Source organism: Argentina silus, assembly GCF_951799395.1.
Source record: "Argentina silus genome assembly, chromosome: 2".
Lineage (NCBI taxonomy): Eukaryota > Metazoa > Chordata > Actinopteri > Argentiniformes > Argentinidae > Argentina > Argentina silus.
The window spans coordinates 25,462,604-25,481,107 of NC_139656.1; the positions used below are offsets into that span (position 1 = coordinate 25,462,604).

Here is an 18,504-nt window from a genome sequence, read left to right on the forward strand (position 1 = left end):
AGGTCGAATGTCATTTGCCCCCTCATATTCAGTTGTTCAGTCCTCTGACAGTGCAAGGTGGCTGAGTAATGATGTTCCTTATTTAGCTACAATCTGTTTAATCCTGGTTTGACTTCTTTTTGCATATCTTCTATGAAAAAAATTCACTTTGGGTGGTAAGTGTTCACTACATTACACCATTTCCATTTGGTATTTCACCAGACATCGGATGACCACAAAATGTACGTGTTTGTTGTAACTGTACAGCTGTAGCCGAATCAGAGATCTAATCATAAATTACCCAACCGAAAAAACAATGATTCAAGCGTGACGACCATTCTTACAGCTCATTTCAAATTTGAATTGTGTACCCCAGGGAAAAGCAAGCTTCGGGAGTTTATGTCAGAGGCAGGTGTTTTTGGTTTCAAGGCCTTTTGTCCCTCTCTGCTCCAAAAGAGGATTTATGTTTTTATAGAGGCCATGCATTGTTGCACTTTTTTTTTTTTTTTTTTGCTTCATGATGATCCATCTTCTGGTATTTATGAATGATTAAAAAAAAAAAAAACTGTCATGACAGATACATTCTCAAAGCTCTGAGGCGTTTTGGAATTGTGAATAGAAAAGCAGTGATAAAAAAAGAATACGACCAGATATAGAACAATTAAGCAATGGATCCAAGGTCATGCCCTATTTAATCACCATTTCTAACACATTTTCTATTGGGTGTGATTCTCATCATTCTCCACTAGAAAGCTCTGTGGCTCCATCCGCAAGTCCGCGAACCGCCGTGCTGTGCTGTCACCAGCCAGCCCGTGGACAGAGGGATGGGATAAAGGCAGGGAAGGGACAAGCGGCGAGCCGGACAGGCGCATCCTTGGAGGACGGTTCGTAGCCGCAGTTTACACCCTTGAGAAACACGACTTCATACGAAATGGATTTGTACCTATAATTCGCGTCCATCCGGTCGCCCTTTTGCTTGTGCAACAAAAAAACAACGTTGTTTTGGTTTTGCGAATGGGGTTAGCTCGGCTAGCTACCTCTTTTGCAAGACTACAGATGTGGCTACCGCTCTTCAGGTAAGGGGACTTTTACAAGATGCAGCCGCTCCAATTCGGCGTTTCCACAGCGAGCTAGCTAGCTAGCCACAGAAGTGTTGCTAGATTAGGTTACATTTCAATAGGCAGTGGTCAGGCGGAGGAATTAGAAATGTCACATGAATAATCTGTTGACAGTAAACTCACTCACGTTTTCTTTAGTTGTTTTTTATTTTTTTAAAAGGGTTACATGTGGCTGCTAACCAGCTAGCGAAATAGCTATGTTTGTTGGGCTAACCGGCTCTCCCAGTGTGGCTAACCAGTAACATAGTTGACCAGTGGGCATCACCAGATAGCGGTGTGGGAGTCACACTGTTGACTTCCTGGGTTGGATGACCAGTAGCCTTACGTGGGTGATTAGGTGAGCAATGACATGACTGACCTACAGTACTAGTAGCTCTGATCTGAAGTTTTATGGATTTTGTGTGCAACATTGTGGTTCTCCTCTGTGGCTCAGTTGGTAGAGCATGGCGCTAACAACGCTTAGGTTGTGGGTTTGATTCCTGCTGGGACCATATATACTGAAATGTATGCACTCACTGCAATGTAAGTCGCTTTGGATAAAAGCGTCAGCTAAATGGCATTTATTATTATTATTATTATTATTGTTATTATAGAATTATGTTTCTTAATTGCCTAAGAATCAAACTAAGATAGGAGTGTGTGTTCTGGCATGATGTGTAGATGTGAAGAGAGTAGGCTTAGCCTATACTGTAGAGTGGAGGAAGTTTCCTCCCTGTGCTTCGCTGCCAGAGAGGCTGCAGACCCAACTGAGAAATGCTTGGGGGAGAGCTGTGGGATTGTTGTTGTGGAAAGTGTGACCGCAGCGGTAAGAATGTTGTCCCCACTGTTTTCCTCAATATGGGAGATCTAAGAAATTCCTGTGTGTGTGTTTTAACACTCCCCAGGGATGGAACCAAACTTCTGCTCTCATTCGTTTGGCAGAGGGCCCAGATTTGGCCTATTATAAATATTAGGCTATACATAAAATCTAACTGGAGCCTAAGTGCAGTCCTTTATCACACACTGCAGGCATGTAGATAAAAGGCCTTTTGACGAGAGGAAAAGAACACCTCTGAGACACAACTTTAGGTTCAGGATTGACTTAAGTTATAGCCTTGGCCCCATCTAGGACAGTTTGACCACCATCCAGTTCATAGACAGAAAACCTAATCAAGAGAACTTATCACCGTGACTCATATCAAGGGCTAGTGCAGCAGCTCTGTTGCTGCCCAACTTGGCTCCATCTCCGTCTGTCCCGCAGGGGGATGGGGAGAGAGTCTTATTACTCCTGGGCCGGTCAGCCGCACCTGAACAGCTCAGTCAAGTTTGCCTGCAGGGACAGTGGTAGGTGCAGACTAGCCCTTAGCATGAAGAGAGCAGGTATTGTTACCCTGGCTTGTCGGTGTAGCCAGTCAAGTGCTGTTAAGTCATCCCTTTTAATGCCATATACTGACTGTGTTTCATGGTTATCCAGATCTTATTGAATGTCTCCTCTGAGGGATGGGGGATTTGGCAGTCTGGAAAATAAGAATCTGGCTGCTTTTAGCTCAACCCTGACAGTGGATGTGGCAGACCTCATCATTTATTCAATTGTAATGTCTTGCCCTGACATTTTGTTCATGTGAACATCATTTGAGCAAAGCAGTGAGTGGAAACTTGGATCGAGTCTCGCTGTGCCAGAGATCAGGACCAGGGAGAATTTGAAGCAGCTTTGAGCTTTTATAGGAGAGCATTTAACATCCGCCTCAAAATCATTTCTTGACATTAGCCTATCCCACCTTTTTATACTGGATGGTATCCTTCCTGTCTTCGGTCAACTCTGTGTTGGCCCTGTATCAAAAAGCCAGCCTAACTGGAGTAAAGCCCTTGGAGGAACCTTGATATCAGAATCGATAAAGATACAGAAGAAGATAAGACCAGTTTGACATTTGTATGACCTAGCCTAAACCTTGCATACAGATAGGACAGTTTGTTGTTCACCATGCATGCTGATTCGTGTCACACCTGTCCTGCGTCGTGAATTTGTGGCTGGCACCCAGTTGCTGTGTGTCCCAGGATTCACCTAATCAGATTGACACTGGCACAAGTGCCACCAGACGGTGTGTTGTCAGGCCTGTTGCCATGGAGCTGGAGTCTGACAGAATTATAATTGTATTGGCAACGATTGGACTGGTAGGGCGAGCGTCATAGACCTCCAGTAATGAGCTTTTCACTGCAGGGGAGGTGGCCACGCTGCCATACCGCTAACAACATCAGACCGGGTAGGACAGGCCTGCACACTGTCATTCTACTGTGTTTACTTTTGATTTATCCACCTCTCACTACAACGACCCCGCCGGTTAGGAGAAGTACAACTTTCAGTAAGATGCCTTACAGAGATTTTTTTTTTCAGTTTGGCCTGGAAGTATAACGTTTGATCCGAAATGTAAGGTCAACATTTTGGCACATCACAAGAGCTTTATCCAAAAAAAAAAAAATAGAAAGTCCTTCGCTATTGATAATCAGCTCAGGGCCTGACCGGACGCAGGCATTAGCTATGGGTGACGTAAGCTCTATGCTGCATGTTTTGCAATTCACAAGGGCACAGCGGTCCCCTCCCCAGGCTACCATATCGGTAAGCAGCTATGTACATGGGGACAAAGGACTGTGGGATTCTGGTGCTAAATATAGTACGTGGTCGTAGGTGCGGATTAGTGATGAATAGGGAGAAGTGAAGGATCAGTGTGCTGGGAATATCATGCAGCCAGCTCTGAGATGATTGATTTGACAGTGTGGGCTCTTCACCACCAGACAGGGCGGCTGGCTACAGTCGATGCAGGATGTTTTGGATTATCTGAGAGGTAGTAGCTATCTTCATGGAGTGTGACAACACGAGCAGTCACATTTAAAAAAAAAAAAAAAAAAAAACGTTTAATCTGTTTTTGTATAAAAAGCATGACCCTCCTGTCTTTTAGTCAAAGGGATGCCTTCTGTTCATCTTTTAAGCGAGAGCAAACAAAGGCATTTATCCTGGCAATGATCTAAAAATATATTTGCCTTTCTTCAGAGTCATACAGAATCCTTTAAATCCCTGAATTATGTCTCTCTATTTCACATCAAATGATAATGATTAGCCATGGCATCAAGGAGAGAATTGGGAGCATGACAACCGGGCTTTTTCAGTTGGAGTATAACTCTCAGCGGTCATGAGAGAGAGGGAGGGAGAGAGAGAGAGAGAGAGAGAGAGAGAGAGAGAGAGCGCGCAGGCCAGTCTGTCCTTGGTGCAGCACTGTGATTCACTGGTTCCGTCACACTGCCCTATTTCATCCTGAGTGCTTCATTATGTTTTTTTTTACAAATGGCCTCTCACTTGCAGTTAGATCTGGGGCAGCAGCTGCACTGATATGGGACAATCTGCCCCTCTCTCTCCTTGTGTATGAATGCAGCAGGGTTCTTCTAGGTTCAGTCACGCCACCTGCTCCCAGTCTCGGGCCACGGCCATTTAAACAGTGCTTTCTCCACGGCGTCTCTGCGAAACCCTTATTAGCCCTAATCACCTGACACCGTCTAATGCCACACTGACACTTGTCACATGACGCCCTGCCGGGTTTCCGCCGCCGTCGGTGTGTGTGTGTCTCTCTGTGAAACTGCCGCATCTGCGCTGGTGTTTACTCAGTGGCAGGCTGATTAATTCAGCTCCTGTAACCTACTTAGGCGGTACATGTGGTGGCCTCTGGGGTCACGGTTGTGCAGTTGGCAGCAGGATGGCGCCTCCAGCCCCCTGCCCCCTGCCCTCACTCCCCCCGGAGCTGGATGACGCTATCCCTGGTGCCCTGGGGGACATAAGCTTTGCCTTGGGAACGCGGACGCCTAGGGTGGCTGTTGGGGGGGGGGGGGGGGGGGCTGTTGCAGGGTGTCGAGGTTGAGAAGTAATGCGATCAGACAGTCTTAGAGGCCCCCCACCCCCACCCAAGTGTAACACTGGTGTGTGTGTGCCTGTCTGCCTGCCTGTCTGCCTGTCTGTCTGTGTGTGTAAGTGACTGTGAGCATGCGTAAAAAGAAAAAGTCAACCCTTGTATACTATCTTGGACCCGCCTCGCCTATTACATCACAAATGATGACCTCAGTTTGTTCCCTTGGTCACAGACAGTGACGCTAATCCATAGTGATGTCTGTCTGCTTCCCTCGAAAACACTGACACTACGTTCTTAACACTGCAGGTGCTGAAGGCGAGCGTGGGTTGGCACTCCCAGAGCAGCGCTAGTCCAGCTCCAGTGAGAACACAGCGCGGTGTGTCCTCCACACTGCCTGGGGGGGACATCATCCACCACATCCTCACCGCATTGGATGCAGCTGGGTCAAAAGCAGAGGAAGAAGAAGAAGAAGAAACAGAAGAAGGAGGAGGAGACGACGACGAAGAAGAAGAAGAAGAGAGAAGTGGATGCGGTTTCTCCCTGTCCCGATGGCTGTCTGTGGAGCCATGGTGAGCGGATAACCACGGGGCGGCTGAGCACTGAGGGCCCTGAGGTGGACCAGGCAGAGCTGCTGCTGCTGCTGCTGCTGCTGCTGCTGCAGGCCTGAGGGAGGCGGTGGGCTGCACCACCGTCCCGGGAAAAAGAGGAGTCACCATTTCGCGGGTGGTGTTGCCAGCGCGGAGGAGGGGCGCCGGACGGAGGCTGGAGGCACTCTGGATGATGACCAGCCTGTTCCGCCGCGGTGGGGGCGGGAGCGGTGGAAACCATGGCAACGTGGCCCACGGAGGCGACCCGGTCCCGGCCGAGCTCAACAACAGCCGGCCCGGGCGTCAGGTGCGGAGGCTGGAGTTCAACCAGGCCATGGAGGACTTCAGGACCATGTTCCCCAGCGTGGAGCAGGACGTGATCGAGTGCGTGCTGCGGGCCAACCAGGGCGCGGTGGACGCCACCATCGACCAGCTGCTTCAGATGAGCCTGGACGGGCACGGCTCGGACGACAGCTCCGACTCCGAGGACAGCATCCCTCCTGAGGTCAGTCTCGGGGGGTGGGGGGGGGGGGTCCCTGTTCCAATCCTCAATGCGTCCTTTCTTCCTTCCTCCTTTCCTCGAAGAAGTCACCGATCTGAAATGACTTTGATTGGTGAAAGCAAGGCAGTGGGAAGGGTGCTTTGACTCTTCTTGGGTTCTTCGTTACTGCAAGGAAAGGAGGAAGGAAGGATGTAAAGGTTTCAAACAGGGCCTCAGTTTGGGGCAGGTCAGAGGTCAAAGCACTGATACTGGGATGGAACAAAGGGGGCTTCCTCAGTCCTCAGTCTTAAAGCAGCACAACATGACAGAGTCTTAGGCAGCAGCGAACACAATGTGTTCATAGATGCTGTTGCAACCCCCACAGTCATTCATGCACGGTATTACATTGCTCCTTCTTGGCTTTGCCTCACATTAAAACAAGATGGTTGCTTTTGGGGGAGTGGAAAAGGCTTTGATCTAGCCTGTTAATATTGACAATACCCAGTTACATGAACGGCGCTGCTCTCTAGCAATGGGCTGCCTGCTGTGATCAGCCAGGGCGATCCGTTACTGTGAACAGCCACGTGTTAACGTGTGAATCTCAGGTGCAGGAATGAGCCACAGCAGGTGTCAGTCTGCCATTTGCTGGGTTTATTATTAAGTTGCAACACAGGAACAATATCAGCGTCGAGAGCAGAGCAATTGTCCAACCTGCTGTGCTGCCACCCACACCCTTCACTGTCACTGGGGAGGTGATGACAAGATCCTGTCAAGTACCAAGTGTTGGAGCGTGGAAGCGCCTTGCTCTGTGTTTGATTAAATTACTGCAGGTCTCTCTCTGTCTCTCTGTTGCAGCCATATTTTTGTGGGGTTTTTTGTGTCCACTGGCTTTACAGCAGGATATTAACTTTTTTTTATTTTTTTTTAATCATTCTGAAAGACCATAAAGAGAAGTGGAGAGGCTTTAATTTGAGAAATGGATAAACCAAGTGCTCGTAGCGTAAGGCTGTGTGCCTCACCTGCGAGGCTCCTTATTTGGCAAGTCTTTTTAATTCATTCAACCCGTTAAATGCAGGATCGAGGCCAAATCCCACTGCTTGAATTGAATGAAATGGTTTCATGCCAAAACCCTTCACAATGCTCCCAATGCGGCACAGAAAGGCTCATTTTCAATGAGCTATGCACGTTTTTTCTCTCCAAACCCCCAAAACAAAAACACTATTCATTTTCTATGCTGTATGAAGTGGCCACATGTGCTCCCAGCCTGCCATCTGATGTGTTTTTGCAAGTGCTTTATGATGGTGTCAATGGCTCTCACGACCTCTGACCCCCCCCCCCTCCTGTAGATCCTGGAGCGGACGCTGGAGCCGGACAGCTCTGACGAGGAGCCCCCACCAGTCTACTCCCCGCCCTCCTATGACATGCACATTTATGACAGGAAGTACCCAGATGAGGCCCTGCCCACGCCACCGCCACCCAGGCAAGAGGGGGAGAGGGCGGGCGGGCGGGCGGGCGGGCGGGCGGGCGGGCTCTCTGGCCTGATTTCAAAATGATGGTTGGCTAGAATAGTGTGGTTGAATGAATGAATGAATCCTATTTGACTCACTCAATTTACGTGAGCGATGTATGCTTTCGGTTGCAGATGTCGATATCCAATGCAGGTTATGGTTATCTGGATGATGGGGCAGCATGAGTGCTTTGAATGCTAAGAGGCTGATGCTTTCTGTGCTCCCTCTGCTGGCCAACGACTACTACCGCAGCTGTTAAATCAGTGAGGACCGCAACCTCCTCATGCAGCTGTGACTGTGTGTGGGTGTGTGTGTGAGAACTGGGCCGATATTAGGTCTAATATATTTATCTGATCTCATACTGACGTTTTATAGTTTCACTGCCCTTGTAAATATGAACACAGTCCCAGGGAGAGAATGATAAGAGAGAAAAAAAATCTGTTGGACAGATGCTTTGGGTAGGACCAAGTATAACAAATAGAAGATATGGAGCAGCCAAAAAGTAAAATGCAAGGTTGTTTTTTTTTAAAATGGGTATTCATATGCATAGCGCCACATAGTGGTTTGCATTGTATGAATAAGACCAAACCCCACACATTGGTCAGTATTAATGGGAGTGATGGATCAGTTGGTACTGACTCTCGCCCACCCCTCTGCCAGGTTTGATGATGTCCCACCCCCACCCGCCGGTCAACGCCTAGTTGGCAGCTACAGGAACTGGAACCCACCGTTACTAGGCAACCTCCCTGATGACTTCCTGAGGATTCTGCCTCAGCAGCTGGACAGTCTGCCGGTAGGTTCTGTTTATGGGTTGCTTCCCTAATGGACCATTAACCCCACACTGGCATCACTTACTGTACAGACCGGGCGCTAATGGCAGCAGCCCCATAGTTTATCCCTATACCTACCGATCCATTCTCTGACATTATTGATTTTTTTTTGGGGGGGGGGCGGGGGGGTTATAGAATGTTTTCTGTCCAGGATATCAATGATTTTCTAAGAAGAGGTCATGTGTTTCACACCACCTGATGCATTTTTTTTCCCTCTTCTCTCTCTCTCTCTCTTTCTCTCTCCCCAGCGTTCTCAGAGCAGTCTGACCCAGCCTTCGTCCTCCTCCTCTTCCTCCCTGTCGTCCATGACGCAGCAGCAGGAGCAGGTTGAGCCAGTGGCCAGGGCAGGGCAGGTTGGCATGGAGACGGCGCAGGAGAGGAAGCTGAAGCAGTACTTGGAGGACGAGCGCATCGCCCTCTTCCTGCAGAACGAGGAGTTTATGAGGGAGCTGCGGCGCAACCGCGAGTTTCTGATTGCCCTTGAGAAAGGTGGACACACACACACACACACACTCACACACACACTCTCTCACATTGAGACTAGTCTCACTTCGTCTGACTCTCCATTTAAATGGTTAAAACTAGTTTAGAGGGGTGTGGACTAGCATACAACTTTGCACAGCGCTTTTTTACATCGGGCGCCCCAAGAATCTCAACCGAGAGATGAGATTCTGAGTATCTGAGATGACATCTAGACACACACACACACACACACACACTGATGCACACTCACATTTCACTTTTCTTTTCTCATATCTAAATATGTTTATGTAGTGTATAGAGTGACATCACTTCTACCTTCTATACGCTTTCATCCCCCATCAATCTAAGGCGAGGAGGAACGTCATCGAAAACAACAGATCCTCGGTCCCTTTTCCACTTCCTACCTCCACCCAGCCCTCCCCTGCTCTCCTCTCGTACTGCATGAAGGGGTTGCCAGGTCATGCATGTGTCCTGCCTCCTCCTCCATGCTCACATCCTCCGCTGGACTCTCTTCTATATTAGATGGCCTGACGTATGAGTCACAGCCACCCGAGTCCAGTCATTCTGAAGCTTTCATGGGGAGGTTCACAGCAGGTAGCTTACCTATCATTCGTCTGCTCTCATTCATGGCATTGGAGTCCTAGTTCTTCCCTGTCACTCTTGAGAAGGTCCACGTTTGTGTCATGTGGGAGCCTGCGTTCGCCTCCTGGAGGGAAGAACCTTGCCATTAAAGTCGCTGAAGAGGAACTACGTGTGTGTCGATGGTGTGTGTGTGCGTGTGCGTGTATGTGTGTGTGTTTCAAGCCTCTTGTTTTTGTTCTAGGAGATAATTGTGCCTCGGCCTCTGGGGAGGCCTGTACCGCCGTTTCAGACGATGCCTTGTTCCGTGACAAACTCAAGCACATGGGGAAATGTAAGAGCTCTCTCTCACTCATTCATTCACTCACTCACTCACTCACACTCTCTCTCTCTCTCTCTACACCCTCTCTCTCTCTCCCTCTCTTTCTACCCCCCCCTCTCTCTCTCTCTCCCTCTCTTTCTACCCCCCTCTCTCTCTCTCTCTCTCTCTCTCTCTCTCTACCCCCCCCTCTCTCTCTCTCTCTCTACGCCCCTCTCTCACACCCTCTCCCTCTTCTCATTCACACACACATACTCTCTCTCACACACGCTCACTCACACACACACTCTCTCTCTCTCTCTCTCTCGTTTACCACTTGGTCATCATCTTCACAGGAGGAGGTTGACTTGTTCACTATCATTCATCTTGTATTGTTGCAACCTACGACATTGCCAGTGTTTTATAGTTGTAATTACAAAAAAAGGTGCAGCAGTGCCAAGGAAGTCTTTAGTGATGGATGGTATCTATATACAGTGTAAGGTTCGTTATGAGAAATCAAACACACATTTGTAGGACATGACCCCCTTAGTCAGTGCTCCAGAAAGTCGGAGGAGGAAAAGTCCCCTACCTCGTTGCAGTCTCAAGCTGCTCTTGAATCAAAGGGAAAAAGTGCCTATCAGGCAATGACGATGCCAAATGAATCAGGTTTAATCAACGAGATTGTTGATGATTGAGAAATAGGAGATGAAAATGGATTGTTTTCTCAGGTCAGTGCATTCATCGGTAGTCAAAAACACTTTGCCCAAATACATTTTTTTTAAACAGGTGAATTATACAGCTACAATTCTCTGTTCCTATTCCACTTACTATGTGATCCTTTAATCCTCCACAGCGACGCGGAAGAAGCTTTTTGAAATAGCCCGAGCTTTCTCTGAGAAGACGAAAAGAAGAAAAACGAAGAGGAGGGCCCTCCTGAAGCAGCATCACTCGTATCCTTCAACTTCACCATCACCCCCACCCCTCCACCACCACCCACCACCATCACCCATCTCCACCACCCTCACGCCCTACCCCTCCACCACCATCACCCTCCACCACCTCCCCCCACTATCCTCACGCCCTACCCCTCCACCCCCCCCCCCCCCCATCACCCTCCATTACCACCATCACCCATCACCCTCCACCACCTCTCCATCACCCTCCACCTCACCCCCCACCCCTCCACCACCTCCCCCCATCACCCACCACCCCTCCTGGGCACGTCGCCATGTCCAGGAGTCACTGTAGTACCCAATGGTTCTTTTGTCCTCGCCAGAAATTACATTGAGCCCCTAATGGAAGGAACAGATGCGCCTTCACTGCTCCAGATGTAATTAACTGTCCCTGAGAGACTTCGCCTGCATATTGATGTGTGGGGCTGTTAATATCTGCCTTTGTTTAGATTAGTTTTATGTCCATGTGTTTGATTCCCTGGGGATGTCCCATTTGTATCCAGCTGGAAGGTGATATACAAGGTTCATTAGGACTGGGGGGGGAATTAGAAGCATACTTGACCCCTGGTCTCCAGATCAATGTCTTGTCTTTGAAATTCCATAGTGAATTTGTGTCATGTTGATGTTGATATTGATATATGTTGATGTAGTGAGGGTTTGAGTCGTAGCAGAAGGGTATGTGTCATCAATTCCCGTAGAAGTAGGACAACTCATAGAACTGGTGATTCTGAAGGCTATGAATCGAATCATACTAGACCTCTGGGTCTCCGGATCAATATCCCTTGAAATTCCACAGTGAATATGTGTATCGATAGAGGAGGGTGTATATTTTGAGGTAGTGATGGTTTGAGGAGGGTACATGTCATAATTTTCTGTAGAAGTAGGACAACTTGATATAGAATTGGTCATTCTGGGCCCCCCTCCCCCTGTAAAGTACCCTCCCATCCTTGACATGGCTTTGCTTCTGAGTCTGCAGTATTGCTGTACGCATCTCTTCTCCTCTCTCCTTAACATCACCTCCCAGACTGGGCAACGCTGCCTCCACTGCCAACCTCTTAGAAGATGAGGAAGGACCCCTGAGTGGTAATGATCTATGTTGTCATGTCCAGCCAAATGAGGGAAGTTAAATGATGAGGTGCTGATGATTGCACTAGAGTACTGAGTGTAGCTGATCATTTAGTTTATGAAAAACTTTAAAGAGGGCAGGTAAATGTTGCCCATAGGTTGTTTCAATCTTCTTCACGCGTTTGTATGTTGTCCTTTTTTATAGAGGAGGACAGCAAGCTCAAGAGACAAGACATTCAGGAAGAGGAGGTGCCCCAGCAGGAAGTGTTGTCATGGTGAGCGCTGCAACTCATGGATATTGGCACTGGAATGATTACCACTGAAAGACACTTACCAAAGTTTCTTGTCTTTTTAAATATTAACAAATATAGACACATGGAAATATTTGTGCTAACACTGGGACATCATAGAATTCTGTCAGACTTGCAATATGATGGGGCGCTTAGTGGCGTAGCACACTAATGCGCACACCACGTAATCGTAAGGTTCCTGGTTCGATTCGGACCCTCGACCTATCTTGCATTTCATCCCTCCTCTCTCTCCCATCCTTCCTGTCAATCTCTACTGTCTCTATCTTAATAAAGCAGAAATGCCCTAAAAACATATTTAGAAAAAAAAAAGACTTGCAATATGATAGCATAATAACTGCAGTATCATAAATGGCTTAATTCTCTCCGCAACTTCTTTAAGACTCGTTCAATAAACAACTGTCTTCACCATGTCTCTCACAGATCAGTCACACACTCTGGATCTTTCTGTGAGGATAGGAGGATCCATGGCTCTCACCACTCCTCCTGACCTGAACCAGCCAGTCCCAAGTTCCATGGTCCTCACAGCACGTCTTCACAGATACAAAGATCTCATTTGATTTTTTTCAAAAAATCAACAAATTAGTTAGGCAATGTTTTGTATTATTTAAGTTGCATTTGAATATAAAAAAAAAAAAAAAAGGTTGTTATTGATTGTAAATATTGATGTTATTATGATTATAGTTATATATCGTTATTATTCTTCATGTACAACTGTCATTATACATATACTTAGTCCTGATTGATCATTTCGGGGGGGGGGGAGGGTCATAGTGTTTTGCCAGTGATTGCAGATGACATTTCACAGGCACAGTGAAAGTTGGAGTTGGAATTATGGCCACCGTTTTGCTCCTGTATGAACGGGTCATTTCTCCCCATGTTTATCTCAGGACCATATGAATAGTCACTCTCTAGTCCCTTGTGTTGTGCGTTTGGGAGTAAGAGTATGTCACATCGAGATCGTACCCCATCCCCACTTCCCGTGGTAACGTCATGTAGCTGAGTCTACCTTTGAACTTTCTCAGTGATACTGTACCATTCCTTACTGATCACGCAACGTCACTTTCACTCCGACCTTATCAACGTGTCATCTTGTTATCGTGTTTGTAGCCATTACGGTCTTGTCTCAAACCGATTCCTCTCAACAACACTTGGACCTCGCATAGTGAGTAGAGGATTTACTTCATTAACTTTCACACCTTTTTCACAGCCATTTCCTTATGAGTTGGCTTTGCCAGCCACACATCTTCTTGCTAGTTTACGACTCTCTTTTTTTTTCTTTTCTTGGAGGCCAAGTGACCTGTTCATATGTCTGTTGTTCTATCAATGTCTGACAATGACATTGTGAATACTGTATGATAATGATGCACTGGCTCTCAGTGATCCAATAGAGAATACCAGTGATTCCTGATATTATAGTTATTGTATAATAGTTATTGTAAACTGATTTTAGAATGTATCTGCGTCTGTATAAATTGAAATGGTTGGAAAGATTTATGGGGATCATCCCATCATAGGGATATCAACTGTGTACATGTATTTAGCAAGAAAATATTCTATGCTCAGGGAAGCTTACTCACCCTCCATTTTCTTTTTGGGTTTGTTTGACCCTCTCCTCTGTCATCATTCCCAACTGATTAAACTCTGAAATGGTTTGATGTTTATTTTCAGCAGTGATCTTTGGCCTAGTATTCTAACATCTTTGTGGGTGGAGTTTTGTACAATATAATTGGGATGTTATTGCACGCACTAGCTACACTTGAGAGAACTTTATAGAGTAAATTAATTCAGTGCAAATGGCAGGATCCTAAAACTAGTTCTATCCTGCAAAATGCTATTTTAGCAAATACAATGCATCCTCATTGATTCCTAGTGTAGCAGAGGAGATTTGGAATTATGCTCTTGTGATGAGTGTCACCCTCGGACCTTGAGGAGATCATCTTGGCCTAATGGTAGACACTTGTGTCTTCCACCTGGGAGACTTTGGTTCAAACCCCGCTTGTAACATTGTTGCCATGACCCAGATGGGTCTTCCCATGTAGTGGAGGAGTAATTAGGAATCACTCTCTCCTGATGAGGTAGCCCTGCCTGAGACATGTTAACTCAAGTGTCACCCTCTGACCTTGAGGATCCTCTTGGCCTAACGATAGAGGCTTGTGTCTTCCACTTGGAAGACCTGGAGTCGAACCCCGGCCACCACACTAGCACCAGACCACTACTCCAATTTGTCATAATTTCGTCTAGCTGTAGTTTCCCCTCCACTTGCAACTCTACATCTAATGTTGGTTGTGTAAAATAGTGAAAATAGGATGTGGACCAACCATACCAAAACTAGAGGGTGATATTTATTTCAGTCTGTGAGCACTTTTTTATCTGTGTCTGTTAAGTTATTTTTCTTGTGCAATGTTTAGGGGACACCTGAGACTTGAATGACCTTTTCTTCCATGTTACTCTTTCTCCTTCCAAAGGACTGTGTCTTACGTGAATATACAGTGTCGGACCCATTGTGAGTGGAGCATAAGAAGTTTAGAGGACACCTCGTTGGGCTTGTTATCTAAATGACTTATCACCTTATCAGAGGAAAGAATGTATCCAATTCTCATTCGTGAAGGTCTTATTGTAACCATTTGACTATTCCTATATTTTTATATTTGAAAAAGCATTCACGTACATGCTAGAAACGTATCTGCAAATGACACTTAGTGATGATTTAGGTATTTAACTGCAGCTTAAATTAGAAAATATTAATTTAATTTACCAAAACAATGTGTATCTGTAGGAGACATGCTGGTATCGACCTCTAGACAAATGGAATCTCTAGTAATCTCTAGTAATAATCTCTTAATTTAACCGCATCAACAAATATATCGGAAAACTGACAGTTTTGTTTGTCGCATTTTCAGGATAACTTCTTAGGTGAACCTTTTCTTATACTGCTTTTATTTGCTGTTTGAATAATAAAATTGTGTTGTACCCTGAGTGGTTATTTTTTTGGATGACTCAGACTTTCATGATCGCACATCAACAAACAGAATCACTGTGTGGCCCAGCCCACATATGTTTCTTACATGTGCTAGTCTGTGCTTGTATGCTCCTTCTTTACAAGACGGTATCTCTAGCAGTTTCAGCAAACATTCCTTCCCTTCCGTGTATTGTCTTCACTTCCTGCTGCTCATCAGTAAGTCTTAGTGAAGGATCTGCCGAAGTTGCCTTGTGCCTCAGAATCCCATGGGAGTGGTTTGCTATGAGCAGTGCTCTGACTGAAGACTGCTAGAAGTGTCATTTCAAGGCTCTTGATGTCAGGGCTTGTTCACTTCCTTCCTTTGTTTTACAAGTTAAATATGTCCCAGACACGCAGCAGCTCTGGTGGTTCAGATAGGTTCCAAACACATAGAAAACACAGCACTGAAGGAACAAGGTTCATGCTGACCCAAGCCAGGAGTCCATTGTTTTATTCATTTAATTTTGTCCCGTACAATCAATTACTTTAATTTGCTATACAATAGGAATCCATGCTTCCGAATGAAGCTATCTAATCTCTCTATATTGTTTGGAGCATTTAGCTCCATATGACCGTTCTATACAGGTCAATGGAGCTCTGCTGCCAGATTTCTGACGACTTTTCAACTACAAACCGACTTTGCCCACTAGATGGTGCTCTCCACATATTTATTTCACTTCAATCCACATCCTTTACTACGTGTTTTTTTTCTGCTCTCTTTGCCTCTGTATCCAGCAATCGGACTGCATGACAGTGTTTTCACTCGTTCTAACCATGCAAACCTCTATCATAATCCCCATAGTATCCGGATGATCCTTGTGCGCCCTTCTGTTTCAGTCCCACCCTCCCAGGCTTTTAGTCTTCCTTTGTCTCTTTATGTCCATCTCTGGTCATAGCCACCCCTATCCTGGAGGGGGCCCATGTTGATGTGGCTGTCCCTGGGCCTGGTTGTGTGGCATGCGTGTTGGGGTGATTAAGACTGGGTGGCCTTTATCCTGCTAATTGCGTAGGGACTGCAGATGGAGCTTTAACCTAAGCCTAGCCTGGCAACCCGTCTCTCAGATCTGTGGTGCATTGGTTGGGTCTGGTCTCCCTCCCTCCCTCGCTCCCTCCCTCCCTCCTTCTACCCCTCCCCCTCCATGTCTGATTTGGTTATAATGTCCCCTTTTACATGTGGGGGTGTGGAATCTGTGGATTGAACTGGATAATACATATGAAACACACTATACTAGACACCTCCCAACAACCTAGCAATTTTTACAGTGTGTGCCAATTTTATCATAAAGACATGCAGTCATAAGGCCTGCGAATGCACATTTGTCAATAATCCAAACAGTACATTGGACACACTCATTCCAAGTGTCCACCCAAGCAGAGGCGTTGATGTTGTGAAACAGGGTTCACAGCGTGTTGTGTGTAGGTTCATCCTAGGTTCATCCTCCACAGACCTGCAGGGTTGGCTCAGCAGGTCACCGCCATGAAAGGACATGCAATCAGATTGTCCACAATCCACTTTAATCTGATGCAATGCTGTGAGGCTTGCCCCAATGCTTTGATGCAGTGGCCTCACTGGCCAATAGCACCACAGTGCAAGCAGCTTAAAAGGCCACTCTGTTGTGTCTATCCTCAGCTCGGAAAGTCATGTGAACAAGCTGACAAGTGCCTCATTCCCCGCCCTATTGCTCCCAGACTATGTCGTTGTAATCTTTTCTGTTAATTTGGGTGAGTTGGTGGATTTTCACTGGAAATATTGGTTTGGTTGCCTTGACGGCCTCTTTGTGCCTTATCCTTGATGAGGTGAAGCCATAAGTACAGTACAATAGACGCAAACAAGAAGGGGAGTACGTCACTGGAAACAGAATTTGGACTCGTGGAGTGTACAGGCAACAAGGAGGCAGAGTCAAAGGACACACGTGTGTCTGAAGTCTGTGCTGCCATGTGCCACTGAGAGCAAGAGGGGGGTGGACATACAGTACAAGAGGGGGGTGGGATATTTAGTTCTGCATGCACAGATTGAGATGACAACAACAAAAGGTGGAAGTGCCAACTTTTCTGGATCTCCCTCAAAGAAATCATTCACTTGCTCAGCAGTCTTGACTTAAGTGGATGTGGCCAGCCAAAAAGATGTGCATAGTGACTAAGCCTGGGGAGACTGGTGGTGGTTGAAATCGGAGGAGGGGCTGAACGTGTGTTTGATACCTTTCCTCATTCCATTCCATGCATTACAATGAGCCCATCTTCTGATTTCAACCTGAACCAGCCTCCCCTGGTCTGAGCAGGGAAACAGAAGGTCTCCCTCTCCCCTGCACCCAGGACACGAGGGGGAGCAGCAGAGAGACTGATGACAGATGGAGAGGACTCAGATTTAAATGGTAATCAGTGTGTATTAAAAGAAGAACATCACACCCTCGATAATGAGTCGTGTTTATGATACAGTAGCTTGATTTTGCCGGGACCTGTACACCCCTCCCACTCACACACATGTGAAGTATAGGCTATACACTCTGTTCTTCTCTCAGAATGATCATGATGTATGGGGGGAAACCCAGCAGAGATTGAGATGGAGAGGGGATGCAGCTTATGCGGGGAAAGCAAGGCTGGCCGCTTCATAGTGCTGCATCAAAGCTAGGAGAGTAGGGATCTAGGAACACACCACATGTACTTACAGCACCATGAGAGAACATTGCTGGCCCTCTTCTCACACTAATGAGTCTCTCCTAAATGTATTATTGTTCTATTAAGTCCCCCTCTGGCATTTTACCGATAAGAAGCAATTTGCAGGTTCAGAGACTCATGTTACAAAGGAGGGTTATGGTATTGCCCTATCATATCTGAACAATGTAGGCTACTGCAGAGTACCTTGACCTCTCAAGAAGTGGCAGTAGCAGTCTGTGGTAGGATCTTTATCAAGATGGATCTTTATCACAATACTGTGATGACAAAATGAAATGATTGTGTTCTCTATCAATTTTGTTTCATGACAATGTGTGTATTTGTGTGTGTGTGTGTGTGTGTGTGTGTGTGTGTGTCCACTCTTTTTGTTTATTTACTTGGCTAAATAGTTGTCAGGACAGTAAGTCAAAACCTCTCTGGGTCAGTAGGTATATGACCACATAGCCTGCTAAAGAACTTCATTTCCCAGTTTGCAATGCGCCCCATGATGTTTCCAACAGCTGACAGACGGTAAAAGCCTATGCGAGAGCTGTCAGGGAGGGAGAGATAGGAGTCTCTCGGCAGAACGGGCAGAACATACAACCCGAGCGCTGGTGGACTTTGGATTGGTTTGGACCAGGATATTATCATCGCGCATCCTTTTTATTTGTCTATCCAAATTTAGAGTTATTCCAGATTAATATTGGGACATTTGTGAAGTTCCATAATACTGCGTCGCGGGTGCATGTGCATTTTAACATTTACAGTTTGAATCTACCCCCTAAAGCCG

General features: G+C 46.5%; 1 protein-coding gene across 2 annotated transcripts; it reads left to right on the plus strand.

Moving 5' to 3' along the window:
• The first annotated feature begins 760 nt into the window (after nt 1–760).
• LOC310800954 (CUE domain-containing protein 1-like) lies at nt 761–15,031 on the plus strand. 2 transcript variants are annotated; one of them, XM_083664852.1, is made up of 10 exons: nt 761–863; nt 5,276–6,061; nt 7,384–7,517; nt 8,206–8,338; nt 8,624–8,864; nt 9,682–9,771; nt 10,589–10,685; nt 11,713–11,771; nt 11,959–12,028; nt 12,485–15,031. In XM_083664852.1, coding segments are annotated over exons 2-10 (1,140 nt in total). In that variant the 5' UTR covers nt 761–863; nt 5,276–5,746; the 3' UTR covers nt 12,486–15,031. The 2 variants fall into 2 exon arrangements, with proteins under 2 accessions (XP_083520978.1, XP_083520977.1); XM_083664851.1 differs by having other exon boundaries at nt 790–1,055.
• Nucleotides 15,032–18,504: the final 3,473 nt, after the last annotated feature.

Excerpts from the sequence above, each read along its gene's own strand:
- LOC310800954 (XM_083664852.1), top strand. The coding sequence starts at position 5,747 with ATGATGACCAGCCTGTTCCGCCGCGGTGGGGGCGGGAGCGGTGGAAAC. Across the intron at positions 8,339-8,623 it reads AGCAGCTGGACAGTCTGCCG|CGTTCTCAGAGCAGTCTGAC; the intron begins GTAGGTTCTGTT and ends CTCTCTCCCCAG. Across the intron at positions 10,686-11,712 it reads CTCCTGAAGCAGCATCACTC|ACTGGGCAACGCTGCCTCCA; the intron begins GTATCCTTCAAC and ends ATCACCTCCCAG.